Source organism: Papilio machaon, chromosome 14, assembly GCF_912999745.1.
Source record: "Papilio machaon chromosome 14, ilPapMach1.1, whole genome shotgun sequence".
In the NCBI taxonomy this organism is placed as follows: Eukaryota; Metazoa; Arthropoda; class Insecta; order Lepidoptera; family Papilionidae; genus Papilio; species Papilio machaon.
Genome location: NC_059999.1, coordinates 8,057,539 through 8,079,504, shown reverse-complemented (window position 1 = coordinate 8,079,504; position 21,966 = coordinate 8,057,539). Strand labels below are relative to the sequence as shown.

At 37.7% G+C, this 21,966-nt stretch overlaps 1 protein-coding gene across 1 annotated transcript; it reads right to left on the bottom strand.

Annotated features, from left to right (window-relative positions):
* Positions 1–187: 187 nt before the first annotated feature.
* LOC106708420 (39S ribosomal protein L14, mitochondrial) lies at positions 188–910 on the bottom strand. Its single transcript, XM_014499921.2, has 2 exons — positions 666–910; positions 188–471 (listed from the first exon to the last, which is right to left on the bottom strand). Exons 1-2 carry the CDS (start codon positions 847–849, stop codon positions 203–205), a joined length of 453 nt encoding a protein of 150 aa, XP_014355407.2. The 5' UTR covers positions 850–910; the 3' UTR covers positions 188–202.
* Between the last annotated feature and the right edge of the window lie 21,056 nt (positions 911–21,966).

The window sequence follows — 21,966 nt, the reverse complement described above, 5'->3', positions numbered from 1 at the left end:
ATTTATTATTTCCACAATGTTGTCACAAGTACTGTAGATGATAAATAAATAACTAATGGGGTTACTTAGGCAATTATTTTTAAAATTAAGGAAAATAGTAACACCGTTTTCATTATAATGAGACAATACTGAATCAAACAAATGAAACTATCTATTCACAAATTTATTTACACTAGAACTATTAAATAGAAAAGGTTACAAACTAAACAAATTTAGTTGCAATGGCCAGCAACTTGGTGTAGTCGGCCCCCTTGGCATGTGTGCGTTCCTTGAGTATGGTGCGCAGGATTGTGGGGATGGGGACGTGTATTCGTGTGCCCAGCGGGGTGCCATTATCGTCTATTAACACTATATTATTACTGTCAAATTTGGGCACTTTAACTTTTTGTGTCTGCTTTAGACCCACCAGTATACCTTTTTTCTTTTGTCCCTTGATGGCCACCATTACTCTATCTCCTATGTAGCCTATTCCTGAAAGAGTATATTGGTTTGTAGTAAGAATTAATAAATAACATTATTTTTTTGCAAACGCTAAGATAGTTCGGTGCCAATAAATGTTCTAATTTTCCCTCCACCTATTCAGGAAGAGTCAAGATTACTTTGAAGAGTAAGTCGTTCATGAGTTAGTTCTTATTCACAATAGAATGTAATCTAATGATACGTACGCTTTTTATTATAAACACAAATAACTTTTGGTGGCTTTCCCTCTGCCATGGCTCTCTTGCCGATTTCTGAATTATCAACGACTCGCAGCCGCGTCAGTAGCTGCACTTCATTTAAACTGGCTGAAGTGTGAAATCCGCAACCCAAATTATTGAAGCACAATTTATTTACCAAACTTCGAAACATTTTGTTTCTATGTATTCAATTATATTGTTAAGGTTATTTCAACTCAAACTGACAGCTGACAACAAACTGTCACTTCGTGCATTTGACATTGACGTAAATTATTTATAGAGTTTTTTGTTAAGTATAGACAAATTGAAAAAAATAAAGGTTGTTCATTAGTAAAAATCTTTTTAACTTCAAAATTTATTTTGATAATGAAATAAAAATGACTAACATTCAAGGTACCTACTAAAAATTATTTGTGGGCATCGTTTTACAGGGGTTTTTCCAATGGCAACTTTGAATTTACTCAGTCAGGCAATTTTACATAATTGTCACTAGATGGAGTGGCGTTTTTGTAAATCTTGTAAATTTTGTGTAATACAGATACGTATTTATTTTAATGCTTTTATTTAATTTTCTAACAATATTTAACAGCAGATGAAGTTTATTACAATTTCGGCAAATGTCCTATGACATATCTGTGAATTATACAGATAGAATCAGTACTGAGATGGAACCAGCAAAAAACTTTAGTCCACGATTTCCGTCTTCACGTTTTTTTAATGTTACATATTGTCATAGTAATAAATATATTTTTTTCTTATTCTAATATTCAATTATATAAACTAAATTGTAATCGGCGACAGGCAGGCGGTCGCCCGTAAAAACTCAAGCCAAAATTTTAAGGTTTATAAAAACTTGTGTGCCGACCCCAAGTGAGTGGGAAAAGGCCAGGGAAATGATGATGATGATGAATTAAATTCTCACTATCATAAAAGAAAGTAATAGATCATTATTGATTTTAAACCATTTAATTCTTGAGAAGGATTGCCAAACTAACTGTAATTTACGTAAAACAGACCTGTCTTCTAGCATATATATTCCTCTTGACCTGGGGTGACGGATTTTTCCGAACTCGCCACACGGTGTTGAAGGCTAGAAAAGCTGGAGCTCTCATTTTTTCAGCCCCCAGCGGTCTCACGTTACGCCGTCAATCTCAACAACTACAAAGGATCAAAGTTGACTAATAACCATAGCCCCACCGCGATACATCAGCATCGCATTGCTTCCAAGGAGATCACCTCGAGAGGCTACCTCGGCCAACACTAGGCTTCGGGCCTGCCCAGACTTCCTCTAAGCTACACCGACAAGGCGGATGCGGTCGGAGGATAACGTCGAGTACGTATAATGGTTTGATCAAATTCAAGATAAATAAACAGCCGACCAAGCTCTGCCTAGCAAAGCCTTTCTCGCTACGTCTTTCAAGCTTTATTTTTAAAACCACAGTAACACACGCTAGCAACATTATCATTTGTTGCATGAATTGGCGGGTCGACCAGTGAAACATCAGGACCACAAAGAAGACAGGCGTGAAGTTGACGCAATCCCGCATACATTCTGATGATTGTGCGATGTGGCTTAATTTGAGTAAAAGTTTGTGCTCGATACTTAAGCCTAAGCCTTGGTAGCAATGTAAAATCGGCTGCGCTGGACGCTAAGCTTTTTTTTTTAGGAGTCATTTTCTAAGTCTATTCTAGAAAATGTTTCGTCCAAATTGTTCAGCCGCTGAAATAACTGATTCACGTACAGCTTTCGCTCATTACCTCTTTATTTATCCTCGTAAAATTAAATTAAATAATAAATACACAGTAGTCCATACTAATATTGTAAAGATTTGTCTATTTGTTTGCATTAAGACTCCGCAACTACTGAACCGATATGAAAATTATTTATCTGGTGGAAAGCTACATTATCATCGAGTGTCATAGGTTATATTTATTACTAGATTTTTTTTTTAAATTCTGCGCGGACGAAGTCGCGGGATACTGCTAGTATGTAAAATTTTGTTATCTATGCATGTATCCTTACCGCGAGGAGAATTTTTATTTATGTGAACTGAATATTGGGCCTGCACCACGCTGATGTGGGCTGAACGTTAGGACTGTAACGCAACACGCACAAAGTTCACGGAGATATTGTTGTCTTTGCAGTGCCCTTTGCATAAAAGAGAATAAATAGTCCTTAGAAGTTCAGTCCGAAAGGCGCGGCGGGGCGCATGGAGCGGTCGGAGGGGGGGGGGGCAGATCACGACACCGCGGTGTCGCGTTGCCACTCGTTAGCGCCAATCCGCCGGCAATCTGACAACTTTGCGCGTTTTTTTTATTTGAATAAATCAAAGGATATCGATAGCGCGGCCGATCGCGCGCTGATTAAAGACGGTAACCCAATAAGGCGCGCCACGAAAACGAAACGAAAGATTGAGCTCGGTTTACGTCATTAAGGGCAGGTAAGGCGTGGGGTGTGGCGCGGGGGCGCGGAGCACTTCCGGCCGCTTTGTGCTTGCGGCGGCGGTGACGGCGGCGGCGCATGTTGTGGGTATCATTGTGCGCGCGTTAGATCGAGTGTCGTTGTAGAGTGACGACTGCATAAACAAATAAACAAACAAACCACATCATAGCTATTCTTCTGGAAGGTTTTGTCTGCGGGTGCCGGACGCGAGGTGGGAACGTCTCGTCGCTCAGCCGTCTGTCTTCTATTCTTCTCGGGACTAAAAAACCTAATAAAAAGGATAAAATTAAAATAAAGGATTTGTAAAATTTATCAAAGATACTGCTGCTCTCAGAAAATGATTAATTGGGATATTATCAATTATTACAATGTCGTTAATGAAATTGTATTTCACTAATAGCCAGGCATTTAATGACCATGTCGATATTAATACAAGGTAGTTACCTTGATTTTTCTCCAAGTATAGATTATGGTAAAACTTTAGTTGGATGTTCGTGACCTACAAAATAAAACATTGTTTTAAGTTTCCAATGAGACGTTTTGCCCTTATCTTGGTTACTTTGAAGCATTTATGAAAATGTAGTATTGCAACAAGATGACAACGCACGCCGCACGGCGCGATGTCGCGGCGGCGGGCAAAAATTGTCGCAGCACATATAACCTGTTGCAATAATTGCATATAATTGCTTTTAGTTTTAACTAGCGGTCACTCTCGACTTCACCAGCGCAGTATAAAAAAGTTGCTTTTTATAAGCCCGCTTCCAGCAGCTAACGCACGTTCCGGTGAAAGACTGTTCAGCCATTCCTGAGTAATCCGGATCAATCGTGGCCTTGCGGACCATTCAGGCAGACAGATAAAAATAGTTTTTTCATTGTCACCATTGTAAATACATCATATGTACGATTTTTTTTTGCGACGGTAGGTACATACAGACACTCCAATATTACTTAGTATATGTAATCATTGGCTTCTAGGACCACAACCTCTATATAAAACATATATTTATCCCTATCATTATTTTTGCAAAACGTAGATGATATGTTTCAAAAGGAGATTTTGGTCTCAGAAACCCACGGTAAGTAACATGTGTTCGCGCTGAAGTTATAAGCCGCTAATAATCTTTATATTTTTGTAAAATAGCACAATAGACCAATAGGTATAATTGATTATTATTTGGATGAGGAGCGCCGTGTTCGCTCTCACCTTTGAGGCTCGAGCGACAACAGTAAAGAGTAATTAGTACATGATTTATTTAATTTATAAGTATTGATAAATGTAACAAAAGAATATAATTATAAGAAGACAAAACAAGAAATGCTTGTTATAAATATGTAGGTACTACTCCACTAAACCGTTTATTCAAATTTTTAAACGGTTTTATTTAACTTGCTCAGTTTATTTAGGTAACATCCAGTAGGTATTTGAAAATAGGCCCACTTTCTGTTTATAGATTGGACCGCAATTAGTTAAACTTTAGTTCTGAAAACAATACGGTTTTTTTTATAATGATTTTAGTATGATTTTTAAAGAAACAATTTATGTAACGTTCAGTGTGGTCAGCATCACTACAGAACATATAACCACAACATGTTACAACACATTACCGATACAATTTTACTTTAATGTAAAATTTTTATAGTGTACAACGAGCCCGCGTATCAACATTTTTTTCTTTTACATGTTCGGGAGGGGTTGCGGTGACTGAATACCAGTTTGGTACGGTATTTCGATCTGTATTGGCTAAGCTGAGTCAAAAGATGAATCTGTCTTGCATCACTCTGTACAAAAAGTAAGTTTGTAGTTTGAGAGCGATATGTATGTGTGAGACGCGCTGAGTGCGCCGCGTCTGCTGCGAGTTGCCACCAGCTGTGTGGCGCGAGGTGCGGCTGTCTCTAGGGAGCCCAGTCGTGAGGGGAAACGGCGGTCGGCGGGGCGAATGGTAGGGCACCGCCCTCGCGCCGCACGAAAAATGCGTCGCCATTGCGAAAGAGGTGTCGAATCAAATAATGCAGAAATAATTTAATGGTCGGCATTCCTCGTGCTGCGAGTCGCGCGCTCGCGGGGTGCTGGTGCGCGGCGTGCGGAGTGAGCACCCCTCGGCAACCCCCCACCACTCCTCGCGGTCGCGAATCTAAATGAAATTGCATAAGTAATGCTTGCGGCCGCCGACTCGGTTTTTTACGCCTAATGAAGTGGTCGTCGCGCGGCGGCCCCCCCTTCCCCTCTCCGTGCTCACCTACCCACCTTCCAGCCGGCGCAGAGGGATCTAAAGAGCCTTACTTGTATCGTGTGATGCACCACATTATTTTTTTTTATTTAAATTTACAATTTGTGTATTGGCTTGGTATTGCTTGAACATATCACAATATTTAAAAGAAACAAAAAACAAATGCATAGTTAATTTGTCTAGAATTGTTAGTAAACCGCAAATAGCTACCCCTGGTCCAGCCCAGTGCCGGCGGGACATGTTTTAATTCAGAGTACAGTATAGCTGTCATCTTTTTTCTTAGATAAATATGTATTTTTTTAACAGATATGTTGGGTTTAAGTTACTTTGGCGGATTAAATGAGATTATAATGATTTTTTTTTTTTATTAAATATTCGTCATTAGCCAGTAGAACATTTTAAACCTTCCCGCTCCCCGCTCTGCGTTATGTTTCGTAATTTGTTTTGGAACCCTTTCTAGTCTTACATTATTAACGGAATCTTACGTATTTTGTTATTTCTTTACATTACACACAAAAATACAAAATCTTCTTCTTTACAATATAAGTGTACATTTAGTATAAATGATTTTACTTGATTAGACCAGAGATCTATTATTTACTGGCAAAACAAAGTGCAACAAACTCCGTAAAATCACAGCATAGTTCAGTAGATAATTATAAAGTTTTTTATTTTATTAAAGGGAAATCATAAAACTGACAATTATTCTTAGTAAATACCTATGCATATTTAGTGTTAGCATTGCGTCTGAGCATCTTCCGTTATGTTATGTTTTATTTACTGACTAGCTGTCGCCCGCGAAATTAGCTACTAAAAAAATCTTAGTAGCCTATGTGTCTTCCAGACTGTTTTTTACATCTATGCCAAAGTTCAGCTAAATCCATGCAGCCGTTTTGGAAATACATTGTAACAAACATCCATCCATCCATACATCCAAGCATTCTCAATTATAATATTAGTAAGATTTTGAATTGCTATGATTGACTGGACTAATAGTCGTGATCCACTGGTTGGTCACACCTGGTGTTTTATTTAGTTGAATTAATATAAAAATTGTCAAAATAAATACAGTCTCATGAAGCTCCCCAGCACTGCAGACTCTGGTCTTTGAATAATCTTTAGGAACATGTTGGTGAACCTTGAATCATTGAAACAAAGTTTTCCTTTAACTGAATACTTAGCAAATCTATCTTCTTCTTCTTATAGTGCCATCTTCTTTCGAAGGTCGGCGATCATTAAGGCAACTTGTACCCTTGACACCGCGGCTCTGAAATGCGAACGGGTACTCTTTCCAAACCATCGGCGTAGGTTATTAGGTAGCAAATCTATGCACCAACATATTCGCATTAATCGACATCGCTTTCTGCTCCCTCTCCATATCTGTATGACGATGCAAAGACTGAAAGACGTTTCAGGATATATCGGCTCAGAGGTGTTTACTTCAAGATAAACAGGTGGTGTGTGCTCAGTTTCCTTATTTATCCTTTAAGGACCATTAACTTAATTTTTATTACTACTAAATCTGTCGTACATGAGTCGCGTCGACAAGGGGAGAAGGGTTTCAGCTGCCCCCCACCAAGACAATAAAAACATTATTTTACTTTAAAATAGCTGTATAAAATACTAAGATGCCTAAAAATCTCTATAGATCTCTCTAACTCAAAACTACGTTAAAGTTTTTCTTAAAAAAAATAGAAATTTTGATAAGCGTTTCCTTTGGAATAAAAAAAAAGGAATTTTCATTACCAAATACTCGCGCTCTACACACGCTATACTACACTACGAAATATAAAAAAACAATCTGGACAACACAAACTTGTTAAAACATGAAAAAACACACACCCGAAGTAATATGAAAAACAAAAAAGACCTACACTGGACTTTATCATAAGTATTTAACGGCACCAATATGTGCCAGTGCTATTTAATACACTGGTATACTGCTGGATGCCTCGTATGGAATACTGCTCGCATTTCTGGGCGGAAGCCTCCCAATACCAGCTTCTTCCACATGACCGCATGTAACGGACATTGTCTCGAATCGTCAACGGCTGAGCTCTTACTGATCGACTCGATTCCCTGTCCATGCGGAGAGACGTTAGTTTCCTCTGCATTTTGTACTGTATTTAATATGGGGGTTGTTTAGAACAATTGCTGCCGCCGATTACGTCATCGAAACACACGACAGACTGCCAGGTACTCTCCTCACCACAACGGTGAATGGCATTCCGCGACGGTTTTCGTGGAATTTTCTTCCTCGCATAGCGAACGGTCTGTCCTCGGCGGTATTTCCAAACCAGTACGACTTAGACTATCTCTTTCTCAAAGGCCGGCAACTCATCTGCATTTCCTCTGATGATGCGGATGTTGCTGACAGCGACTAGGATTTTAAAATAACGTAAGGTTCTGCTTCTAAACTGTGTTCCCAGTCAAATTTAATTCTGCGAGTGAACATTTCTAAAGGCTTGCCTTTGAAAATTTAGGCTAGGTCAGGAATAAATTGGCAGTTACATACAGGCTGTTAAAAGGCATGGATGGATCGTTTTGTTTTTCAGCAATTTCGTTTTATACTACAACAGGGTTCCATAAGAGTCGTAGTTTACCTACTTGTACAGAGAAAGGCTAAAATCCTGAGAAGACTTATCTAAATATAATGTGAAATCTTCAGTCAAAGCATCTTTCATAAACTGAAAAGTAAGCATGAACTGGTGGTGTCCGGTCGTGCCCGCAATTACGGAACACCCTTTACTCCACGCCGGCTCATTAGATTAGGACATTAGAGCTGCGTCAGGGTTGCAGTAGCGCTCAATGCTCGTTATGCCGACGGAAAATTATATTACAATTTTAATTGCTACGCACTCGGCCGCGGCCCCGCGCTGCCCTTCCCCCGCCACTGACGCATAATAATTCACGCTGCAAGGCGAATGCGAAATATTTCCCCAATGATTAAAGACCGCGTCACTTCACTACCACTCCATTTGCGAAACTGTAATCATGCAACTATCCGCAGCGCGCCCAGACGCCGAGACGCCGGGACGCCGCGACGCCGCGACGCCTTAACGCTGGGAAGCACACGCGGACGTTCGGGCGCCCTCCACCGGGAAAAACGGACGTAAACGTAACGTGTGCGCCGGGACTGAAGGGCGCGAACGCGGAGGGAACGCGGCGGGAACGCGGCGGGAACGCGGCGGGAACGCGGCGGGAACGCGGAGGGAACGCGGCGGGAACGCGGCGGGAACGCGGTGGGCGCGCGGCTTTGCTATATAATTATTTAAGTTAATGATATACTACACCTTTAGACGCATAAATGATTTCTTTTTTACATGCAACAAAGAGAAACGCGGCGCGTGCGAGCGGGAAAGCGGCCTGCAGGGTGGGACCTCCCTCGCTTCACAAAGCGGTCTTAGGATTATAATATTGCAGCCGCGGCCGCCTCTCAAAGCGCTCTCTGCTTTTTAATCTCGCTTACTTATGTATTCGTGTAACTAAGTGTTTATTTGAGGTCTGCCGGCGGGCGGCGGCGGGCGGCGGCGGGCGGGGGCGAGCGAGGGCGCCGGGTTTGGCCTCTGCCACCGCTTTAATGGACATTTGTATTCAAAAAATGAAAAATAAAACTTTATTATGACAGTATTGAAGCATTGCAAAGAAATGGGCGAATATCGCTCGAGCTCGTGGTTAGGTATTTGCATTCACAATAAAAGATATTTCTACATTATAGAACCTCGCTCAAGCCGAGTGTCAGCTTCGCGATTGAAAGACCTACCTGTTTACTGTTTACGTAATCTCTCTTTATCCAGTGTATGTACAACTAGCGGCATGTTTTGAGTGGTCACACCATCGCTCCCTTCATTTGTCTATTTGTGTGACGTATATTTAGGAATACATAGGTACATCTTAGTAATGTTATAAATGTGAATATTTATATAGATGGATGGATGAATGTTTGTTAGAAGGTATCTCCGGAACGGCTCAACGGACCTTGATGAAATTTGGCACAGATGTAGAACATAGTCTGAAAGAACACATAGGCTACATGGTACTACTAGCTAGTATATAAATAAAGGAGGAGGCATATTATATCATCACCTACAAAGCCGGATTTAAAAGTATTATATTTAAATTTCTTAAAGTTTATACAAAATATCCTAACTTTATGCCTTCTGCTCAACTCGTATGATAATCGTTATCCTAAATTCTAATGCATGAAATTTTGAATTCAGACGCGTTTTAGCCGTGATCCTGAATTTAAAGTATATTATAACTAACAGCCGCTAGCTTAGCGTACAATTTGCCAGCACTCTTCCATGTACACCAACGTGAGCCAGAAACCATTGCAGCATCACGCCTGATTCACTATTCCACGAGAAACTATGGATAGTTTTATTAAATGATGATTTAGTAGGATTAAAAGTTTGTGTAGTTTATGTAAGATCGTGGTGTTCGTCCGCGTGCAGCCGCCGCCGTCTCGCTTACTAGTTTTATTTTATTTTATACAAAAATCAGAAAAAAAAGAAATCACATTTAAAATTACCTAATATAATCTATGAAAATAATCAAACTTTACCAAGCAATATCATTTTGTTCTAGTTCTAAATAAAGTAAGTACGTACTTACTACTACGGATAGCTCCTGACAATTAAAACAAGGATTAAAGTTCTTGAACAGTTAGCTGTGACATTTATTTTCAATACCAATTTCAATAAATGATTTGTACATTTTTATGGACGTTAGAGCTTTGATCACAAATGTTGTATACTTACTTAAATCTAATATATAAAATTTCCATGTCACAATGTTAGTTACCGTACTCCTCCGAAACGGCTTTACCGATTTTTACTAAATCGGCTACCATCTATTTTATGTATATACCCCTATTAAGTTTTTTTAACTGCGCGCGGACGGAGTTGCGGGCGACAGCTAGTCTTATTCTAATTATTACGTTAGCTTTATACTTCTAATAATTATAATTTTCCAAGTTTTAGTATGTCTTACGTGTAATCATTACACTTATAAAAAGAATTCTAACATTAAGATTAGCAAGGTTCTAATTATACCTAAGGTTTGAATACGTTTTAATACATGTAGAAAAGTGTTGTATTGCTTTTGCAAATCATTAAAATATTTACGTAAATGTGTTTTATGTATTTTTTGAACATTGTTTTGTTAATAAGATCAACGGTGTTCTCTACGTACTGTGTGAAGTTCCCCGGAGGGGATATGCTGTCCACTACGAAGATAACTTCTGGCTTGCGGTGGAGTTGCGTTTACATACTTTTAAATGAAGATGAAACAAACTAGATTTCCTTACCATAGTACTCAGTATTCTTCTTACTAATATTATAAATGCGAAAACTTAGATGGATGGATAGAGGGATGTTTGTTAAAAGGTATCTCAGTAACGACTCAATGGATCTTGATGAAATTTGCCATTGATGTAGAACATAGTCTGGATAAACACATAGGCTACTTATTAAAGTTTTTTTTTTAATTCCTCGCGGACGGAGTCGCTAGTATTAAAATATATTTTTTTGAATATTGAATTCTGTCGGCGATCACAAGTTTTTCTTATCTCTGGTTTGTATTTATAAACTTGCCATCGTACGCGACATCGTTTGCACGGAATTAAAAAACTACGAAATTAGTCTATAATCATCATCATTAGCTCACTATACGGCCCGCCGAGGGGCACGGAGCCTACCCTAACTTCGGAGTGACTAGGCCATAGTCAACCACTGTGGCCAAGTGCGGGTTGACTTCACACATATCTTTGAATTTCTTCTCAGATATGTGCAGGTGTTTTCTTTCACCGCAAGAACGTCGGATAAATGAACATGAAAAACTATGTAAATCGAAACTCGAAAAACACATTGTAACATAGCGGCATTCGAACCCAGGACCTGCAGATTGCAAGTCAGGTGCTTAACCCCTGAGCCACCGATGCTCGTGAACCACCGACTCTCTAGTAGTCTATAGCTTTGCTAAATTTCATCTGGACCATATTAATCGTTTTGGAGTAAACTTGCTAACAAACATCCATCCATCTAAAATTTGGCAATTATAATATTAGTAAGAATTAGAAATACGTAAGATATTTTTATCGAGTTTTTCTCATCGCCGCATCTTTTACTTCGCAAAAGTTATGCAAGCCGAAGGCGGCTTATTCTTCGTTCCTCGCTATATCTTTTCACCTTTACCAAGTTAACAATGTGTTGTATTCTTTATAACCGACTTTAAAAAGAAGAAGGTTCTCAATACGATTAGTATATTTAACATATGAACACAGATTATTTTTAAACTTTTTTTCCGCAGTGGAAACACGCGGAAGAGTAAAAATAAAGTTTCTCTCAAACAGCTTATTTATAATTACTTGTAATTTTTGCGTAAATCTAAAATTTATAAAAAAATAATTTAGGTATCTACTTTACAAGTTAACAGTTGAAGTGAAATTAAACGCAAAAACATTTGAAACGTCTAAGCGCGATTTACAAAAAACATTTCTGAATAACATTCATAATGATGTAGCGTTTATCTGTATGTCTGTGAACGTTTCCAACATAGCGTCATATGTTGCATTAAGTGCAACAAAAGTGATATATGTTATATATGTTGTTGTATAAAGCACATCAGTAATTTGCGAAGTGTTTCAGCTTCAGGCGGCGAGTAATTAAAAAACACCGGCCTTCGGAAGTCGCAATGTTTTTCATATTAATGATTCACGACTGAAAAAATATATTCTTTTTTTATGTAACGTATCTCGTAAATAGACTCGGCTCGTTTTCTCATTGTTATCAACACTCTTTTTCATTAAGAAGATCTAGGACTTCTTAAATATGATTTGAAATTGAACAAATGTTTTTTAATTTATTTAGGATTTTGCAACCATTTATAAATGAAATCCGAAATCAAAAAGTGTTTTTTTTTTGTTATTATTTTTTTAATATTGAAAAAAATACTTAGTAAGTAGCCTATGTGTTCTTCCCGGCTGTGCTCTACATTAATGCCACATTTCACTAAGATACGTTAAGCTAATTATCTAAACATTCGCATTTATAATATTAGTAAGATGTTCTGTTGCATAACTAGATTTTAAAGAATTTCAGTTTTAATTAAGCAATTCAGGCGGTTTTAATAAACATATTTACAGGATTGAAAAAACATATTTTATGTGCATGTAAAGAAAAGAGGACCTCTTTTATAAAAATTAATACTTTTTGAAGATGTCTTTTTCTATTTCGTTTAGCTTGTTAAAGTGACAAAATTTAAATTTATTAATTTGAGAGATCGTAGAAAGTTTATTCTTTTTATTATTTAATTTTTAATTTAGGTAAAAACGTATGTTGTTTCATTTATTTATCATGTAAATATTTTTTTCTTTATTTTATAATGTAAATGTTAATATTGTACTAAATAAAATCTTTTATTTATCAGAAACGCAAATACCTTTTAATTTGAAGATTGAAGATTGTCATTATATGTAGTTAAATCACTTTATAAAAGTATAGCTGCAGATAACAAATAGCAACATAATGACTGCAGCAGTTCTTTAAATATTTCACAGTCCTTTTGTGTTTTAACAAATTATATACTACACACCTGCGCACACTTTTTCTTTTTATCATTTCATCGTTATTTACCTTTCCTAACATAATTTACAAGTGTAAAGTTCACACAACATATGTGCTCTTTATATGGTTTCAAGTTCCAGCGGCGGTCGATTCATACCATAGCTTGTGTAGATCCGCCATTCACGCCCCCTATTTGTGTCGCATAAAAACAAAAGCTCCCGTGTTGTATATAATGAGAGTAATGTATGAATTCACATATATTTACTACGTTCTTTGATGTGAAGGTGTTTTGTGGTTGAGTGCGGAGAGGCGAGCACATAGCACCTCCCGGAGAGGGTTGCGGGGCGCAGGGAAGGAAGATAATGACCGCAGGAAAATCACAATCATTTTATGAATTTAGAATAATTTAACTTGAATGTTTAGTCAGTGGTTTGTATAAAATTTACTTGACAGATAAAATTAGTTAAGACATTATAACGCAATATCGAGATTTGGCAAAAACTTTTAGGTAAATGTTCCCCAAATGAAAAGTTATTGCACGATAAAGGGAACGTACTCGTATGATAGGAAATGTTGAAAAAGCAAACTGTGTAAATATAATAAATATAAATGTCCGGCGCAGGGCGGGCGGCGCCGGCGCCTTTCACCAGAGTTATAGCTCCCTGATGGTAATTCAATAACTAAACCTCGTTTACTTGAAGCGATTTCTGCGCAACGTAATTAGAAGAATCGCAGTCGCAGGGAATTTTTCACCCCAATGTCGATAATCTATGTTCTCAGTTCACATAACGATCTTACACAGGACAAGGTCACCAGTGCGGCTCTGCTATAACATTATGAACCTTATTCCAATAGGCACAGACTACACTGCGAGCTCACTATTGTCGGCGGGGCGCTGCGGCCCGGCGGTGACAGGAAATTGCTCGATATTTTGTTAGCTGTCACATCAGCGCAGGGCTGACCCACGCTGCGTTATTTTATCAGCGTATATATTCTTTGAATGTAGTAAACTTCAAACGATTTCATTTTGAAAAGTTCTGGTATTAATATATAACTAAAGTATTTTCCATGCTCCAAGGATGTTAATGAGTGGAATGTCAAAGAAATGACCTACGAGCGAAGAGTACTATTGTCATGAGTAAATTCATACAACAGTAAAACGTTTGTATTTGTGTGAGTGAAATATTTTTTTTATATTGTAATGTGGCCACCTGACTTCGCCGAAATAGCGAAGCGACCGCTGCACATTGACATCCTGTTGCCTACCTTTAATCATTGGAGAAGGATCAGAAAGAGAATATTTCCTCTTCCTATGCATCCCCTCCACCACCAAATCCATTTCCCCTTCCCGTGATTTCCTTATAAAAAGGGTGGGAAGGGAACGTGGACTAACTTTCAGAAAAGAGAGAGACGTGGGAAGCCAATCTTATAACTGAATGGCAACACAACTTGAATTTTATCGGGCTATGAGTAAAGCCCGAGGTTAGCGATGAAAGGCGTGTCATCCTGAGGGCAAGTATTTAAAATAATTGAATCAATACACTAGTTGCGCGCCCTGGTGCAGGGCCGGCAGCAGCCCTGCACGCGGTACAGGCACCCCACTTAGAGTATTAGGGCTCCTTGTTCGCGGATAATTCGATAATTCGTGGCCCGGCCGCCATTTTGTTGGGTATTTACGGCGCGGGAATCATTCAATCCCGGAGCTAAACGACGCCGCGCACTTGTCAAGGGAAATCATATTAACTACCCGGCTGCTGGTACTGACGACGCTTAAAGAACGAAATATTAACAACTACGTTAAAAAGGCAATTATATTTTCCCTCCCTATTCATTCTCTCCCTTTTTATTTGATATACATATGTACATTACATAGTTATTAGGTTACGAAAGTAAAATGTTAGATTATTTTCATTTGCATTTAAAGTGTTCTTCATTACGATTAAAAACGCTAAAAACTCTTGCAAGTTGTAGAACTCTTGAAGTATAACCAGTTATCGTTGCAAACCCCTTGTCCTAAATTATCATAAGCTTCTCAAATATGTCTAGTTTTTAATCTTTTTTGTATTAATTTTGATATTTGCTCAGGATGTAAAATATTTTAGCATTATTTAATTGTTGACGGCAGACATTTACTAACTGATCCCTAACCGTTTTTATTTCCGTTTTTGTTTTTGTAGAAGAATTTTTTAAAATTGAATTGGAACGTTTGTTAGTTACATACAAACGAGACTTAGTTAATGCATTTGTTGGAGTGTGGACAGTAGCGAGGCCGTGTCGTCCCCCGCTGCCCGCACACGGTCGGCACGCCACTCACACGACACCAGCATGCGGTGCTGTTTGCTGGACAAACAACGTCGGCGGCCACGATGTTCTCTAGTGGCGGTGAGAAGGATGTTTGTTGTCCTAGTCTTCCTTGTCCATCTTTTTCTACCAATCTTTAATTAAGTTATATTGTAAGTAGAAAGGTGGATTAAGTATATGTTATGTAATGTAATATTTTAACAATGATAGAGCCAACAACAACAACATTTGTTGGACGAATTTGTCTGGCTCGACCCGTGAAATTCCACGACCACACAGAAGACTGGCGTGGAGTAGAAGTATTTCCACGTTTCGTTTGACTAGTGTGCGTGCCGGAGGCACAAATGCGTATGTCTATTGATAGCGGTTGTTTCGCCTTTTTGGCGAATTTATTTAGCCGCTTGCTCGTTTGCCACCTCATACAACAGAAATACCTAGTTTATAGAAAAAAAAAATTTTAATTTTGCACAATTGGCATGGCGAACCGAATAGAAAAATCTTTTGCTTCTAGCGCTGGCTCCCTCCCGCCCCCGGCCCCCGGCCCCTCACAGCCGCATTCATCTCTCATTTTATATATTTTTGCATTTGCACATAAAACGCTCATTACGAGATGCATTTGCTAACGAACGCGGCTCGCGAGACGTAGCGACGGGCGTAGGGACGTAGCGCCGTTGCTCCCCGCTACGAGCTACGCGTTCTTAATGCAGATGTGTAATCAGCGTGTGCTACGAACATTATTGTTTTTGTTTTGGCTTGAAATTAAATACCTTTTGTGAAATAATTTTAAAATTTGGTAAAGTAATCTCTCGTCTCATTTTCACAAAAAAGGGAGGACTTTTGACTGTAATCTAAATATATCTTTACTGTTTGAGTCGGTGTAGACTAATAACAATTATAAGTTGCACATGAAAATAAAGAAATTTACCCAAAAATAATAAATCAGTAATAAGTAATTTATATTTCTGTCTTCGGATGACAAAATGCATTAGTACAAGTATGACTGAAGTGGAGTTCTGTGTATTAATTAATGGATCAGATTTCATTATGCTATCCTCAGTTTGTCATCTCAAGATAACAGCTTTGATGTAAGGGTATTTTATCGATATATTTATGAAATTGTTGTGTGGACGCACTGCACTAGTGATGTTGAAAATGGCCGGGTATATAGCGGCGGCTTTGTTTCAGGCTAACGACGCAGTTCCGCCCCGTAACGACGTCCTCCCGGTAAAGATCCCCGTACACCCCCCGCAGTGACGTCAGCACACGCGGTGCACAACTAACTCAGCCGCCAGCGATATGTACAGCCTCAAAACAAAGACAGCAGCGCGATGCCTTCTCGCATCGCTCAGCAGCGTCCCTGCTCGGCGTAAAGTACATCAACAAATCACATACAAATTTGTCGATTACGTTACGAGTACGTTCTCGCAACTGTCAGGCAAATGTTCGTGATAGATTCTCTGTCTATAATAACGTTTGTAATAAATATAATAAATAGACTAACTTTATTACTTTTGTAAAATTAAAAATTGTGTCAAAATGTTAAATTGATGTGATAATTTCTTAACCGTCTGTATCCACTCCTGAAACACTTCACAAAGACTTTATATTATAAAATTATTTAATAGATGTTTATTTACCCGGTATTTAAGTACATTGTTTGTTCATAAAATGATAGTTAATAAGTATAATATAATGAAGTGTTGAAGAAAACCGAAGAATGTATGGATGATTGAATAAGAAAGGAGTGAATTTATATATGACGGCTGATAGAAATGTATAGAACAGTATGATAGATCTTCATTATGACAAGAAACTAACTATACGTTTGAAAATGGAGAAATTTTAAGGTTCAATATCTGATTTTAATTATTTTAAAAGCTCAGCTCAACACATTAGCATAAAAATGCCTATAGAAATTTGCAGCAGCCTAGGCGGGTGTCGACTGCGCGGCGGGGGCGACGCGGGAGTCCCTCGGGAGTCGCCATTATGCTGATGACGCCGGCGGGAGGGGGGGGGGGTTGGGTCGGAGAGGCTGCAGCTGCACGCTGTCTTGTTGACGAGGCCCATGTACTCCGCATAATTTACACTTAAGAGCTCTCTCCGTAAAACACTCGGTGGCTCTGCCCGCTCAGCTCCTTATGTACTCAATTGTTTACGCTGCATGAGCTTTCGCTGTCAACTACGTGCATATAAGTCGTCGTTATAAAACATAACTTAGACATTTTCCAGATGCATCTAACTCTTTCCAAACGCAAAAGAGTTAGTTGATTCAGGGTTTTGTTTCAGTGTTTTATACAAATCAATTTTACTTCTTAAAACATTCATAAAACGCACTTGCATTATGAAGAGACTAGAATGAAGAGTCATAAATGTAAGTACGTGAGTTGATTTTGTTTTCATCAGATGAACTGCAAATTAAATACAACAAGAAATAAAAAAAAGTTGGCAAAATTTGTAGCAAAAGATACAAAATTGTCGTGTCAACTCGATTTGAATATGAAATATGTTTGAAAAGCAATAACCGTTTGCTCGAGTCGAAGCGAGTTTGATTGAATTGCGACAGATCAGGAAGTTCGTAAGGCGCGATCTGCCGGGAAATCGTCGCACTCGCTACCCACTACCCGCTCCGTACTGTTCGCATCTCGCGGTATAAATCTTATTTAAAGTTCCAACAAGGAAACTTATAAGCTTGGTAACTTATTTTCTAGGACGTGAGTATGAAATTTTCGCTTTGGAAAACTTAAATCATAATCGTTAGTACGCTTTGTGCGGATTATAATGAAAATTTATTGCGAAAAAGTTGAATGTCATTTTTGACAACATAATCTGAAATAGCTCTAAGTAAAAAAAATATTATTATCTCTTTAGTTTGCATTTAATGATTCATTGGTTGTAGCTCGAGTTTTTATTGACTTAATGCTACTTTGGCTTAATATTAGTACTAAACACAACTACATAGCCATGTACAAATATGTATTTTATCATTTGTTGTGTATATAAGTAAGAAATAAATTGTAGGTATAAAAGACTTCAACGCAATCGGCATTGTTTGCATGAGCAAGCAGGTCGCGCGTCTCTTATAATTTACTTTAAAAAGGAATGGATCCTTTTGTAAAAGAAAACCTTTGTGTACGTCCCTTTGAGTGAGATGGACCTAAATGCGACGGCAACGTAAATAATACAACGAAGTAATGACGCCGTCCAATTTTCAAAGCGAGGTCTTTTTCAAACGGAGGAAGCTTTCAAGGCGCCCCTTCGTTAGCCGGCACCCCCTTCGCCCTCTAGCCCCCGAAAGAAACCAGCACAACCCCCGCCCGCCCGCAAACAAAATAATATGAAAATGTGAAATGAAACATCACAGAGATTCAACGTCCTCCAGTCTTAAGCGTCAACGTTGAATGTATAATAAATATCCAGAGATAATGTATTTTCATAGTTATTTACCAACAATATACGTTTTATTTAGTTATATATTTTAGTTAGTTTATTTTCTTTACTATTGACACTAAATGTAAAATTAATTTAATGATAGGGGGAAGGGATTGGCTCCTGAAACACAGGGCTTTGCCCTAGTTCAGCAACCAAGGCTTCCACATAATTGTGTATATGAGTGTTACAATAAAGCAGTTATTTATTTATTTAGTTATTTATTATGACGTTAAAACAAGGTCGCCGCTACGTGTGAACCTTCGCAATAATTGGCTGACGTTGATGCACTTAGATGTTGGAAGTCGAGACAGTTGTGTAATAAAATGTTGAAGCACACATGTGTCGTAGATCTGCCAGCTTGTTACAGTATTACCGATATTTTTATTAAATAAGTTATTCTTAGTTAAATGAAAAAACTCACCTTAACAACGTAAACGTTTACAAAATATAACATTGTTGTAAAATATTTCAATCATATTGGCAAATTATTTAGTCTACAGTTGCTACATGAATTAGAAACAATTTGTCTTTGGAACGAGATCAGTATCCGTCGGCAGTGTGACGTCACTTGACTCTTTGGATTTGAAACATAAAAACAGTATGTATCTTTTGCATAATGTTCGGCAATGCTAAGTATCAACGTAAAAAGTAGTTGTAATAAAAGGTATAATACATAGTAATGAAGATATTCATATTATTTATCAATTTATGTTCACTAAAAATATACTTTTATACACAGTACAATAGATAAATTACTACATCGTATGTTCACGTTTCTTCAACGAGTATCGGCGTTGTTTTATTCATTTTCTATGTATTTTTATAAAACTATAGAAATCTCTAAGTAATTCAACATTGCAATTTACTCATAGTATTTAAATTAAGCGTATTAATAAAATAGAGAAATACAGCTCTAGTATTTCAAAAAAAGAAGTTTCTGAAACGTTGTCTAGAACCGTATCTTTTAATATTTTTGTCTACTTTCTGGTTATTTAAGGTTTTCACTGTCTTTAAACTTTCAGGTTTATTTCAATTCTCATACATAAAATTGACGTCACTAGACATTCTTCACAGAATTCTAAAAACAATAAACACCGCATCCACTTTTTAATATTGTTTAAGTTTCACAGTTGTAGGACATGGCGGCTCAGAAACCTTCGGCGACCGATTTGCGATTTCCTAAAGAGTGCTCTCGTCCTGGAGCACCCTCGCCGCTCCCGCACCCCCCAACACCCTCGCACAGCCCCGACCCTCCGCCTTTAAGACCTCTTTAATAGTTCTTACACACTTTCGATAAACGATTGACTGGTACTCGGAAAATAATTTTGTATCTCACTGGCTTTTATATTTGTGTTAGTTATTTTTTATTTCTTTTCCGAATTCCGTACATCTATCAAGTTAAGTTATGTTTAAGTTAATGAACTTAATTTGAATGTAATCTATAGAGTGTTGTTATCTGATTTTACCTGAAAGTTCGTACAAAAAACTTTCGCTGTTTGAAGAAAATTTTTCAACGCATGATGTACTATTTATTTAGATTGTGTGACAGTAACATAGACTTATCACAAAGGTAAAATGATTCCTTTGTATTAATTTACACATTTCTTGAAACATTATGTGGTAAAGCAAAAACACATATAAAGCGATGTTATTAATAGTTTACTGAGGACTGGAATACTTTCAATTAGTTTCATTTGTTATCAGCTCATTTTAGCTTTTTGATTTTCGAATTTATATCAGTTCTTATTTTTCATGTTCTAAAAAACGTAGCATAGATTTGGTTCGTGTGTTTAATGGTACATACATATAGGGCCCCCAGTACCGCGTCCCGAAACCCTAAGGCCTGGTGACGCGGCTGATTGCCAATCTGCGACATTAGCGTCCCCTGCCGAAGACGCATGCAATCTTCACGCTCCGTCGCATCTCTATGTATGTCCCCCTCATGTGAACACATACACATATATGCTGACGATTGCGTGATTCATAAATTCGGTAACGATTATGTAGAAAGATTACGTTCACGATCAGAATAATCCAATTTGAGACATAATAATTTTTACAAATGGCTTGTATAAATTGATAACATCAACACGGCAGTCAAAATGCTTTATATTATTGTTATAATCCTTATATTAGACTACATCCTTTGTTTATTTTTCAAATTGTCGCGCGATTATTTTTCTCATGTATCTTTTACCAAAATTAAAAAGCCCAAGGTTCTTAGTGGCCAGTATTCCATATCTTTGGCAGAATGTTTATTCTTATTCTCAATGCGGCTCATTTATACTAACAATATGATTTACGCAACAATCTGTTTGTCTGTGTACGACTATATATGTATATAATATATACTCGTAGTTTTTTATCCCTTTGTTCCGAACGAACGGACAAACACGTTTTTATTATTGTAAAATACGTCGAGCCTTTAAGTACTCTCGCAATACAAGTATAAGTTAAATTTCATCGACAAATCAGGATCTCTCCGTGTATTTATGCGGGATCTTTGTTAACGGTACACTTAACTCTAACATAAGTTTAATTTAACTTGAATTTTCAAAAGGAAACCCGTATACAGTCTTACTGATGCAAAGAAAATGGGAAAGTTTGTTACAAGATACTTCTAAAACGGCGGCATGGATCTGGATTAAATTTGGTTAAATAACTTCCTCGCGAACGTAGTCGCGGACAAAATAACTAGTTTTGTATATAAAAGCGATGTATAATTTGGATAATACAATCTATATATACTAAGAGGCCTTAGCGACAAGTTTGACTGCCCGATTGTGCGACACTGGCTGCGTGCACACGTCCACATGACCGGCGACAGACTGCCTTGATTATTAGTCTCTTTTAGTATTTATGTGGGTGTAATGTTTTTTCTTAAAATTAATGTTTTTTTCTTTTCTCCATTATGTGTTATCTAATGATGCACGAAATAAATAAAATATTGGTCTGTTTGTTCACACAAAAAAGAATAAAACCACATTATTAAGCGTTTATAAAAGCGACGTTCACAATTAGACATCTGTTTGGTAATTACGGGATGTCGACACGCAGCGCGTTGGCGTGGCGTGACAACGTGCCTGAAATGAGATGTGTGACACTTAGCCTCCTGGTACACTTGTTATTAATTTAAGTAAATAATACATATTGTTTGATAGCTAACGAGCTAATGATCTTTAACAACAAGAAGAAAAACAGTTCTGGAAAACTTTTTACTAAAAGTGAATGTTTAGCATCTGATAATTATTACTTTATTTATTATTACTTAAATAAACATGATTATTATCGAAATAATAACTATTTAACATAATATAATAATT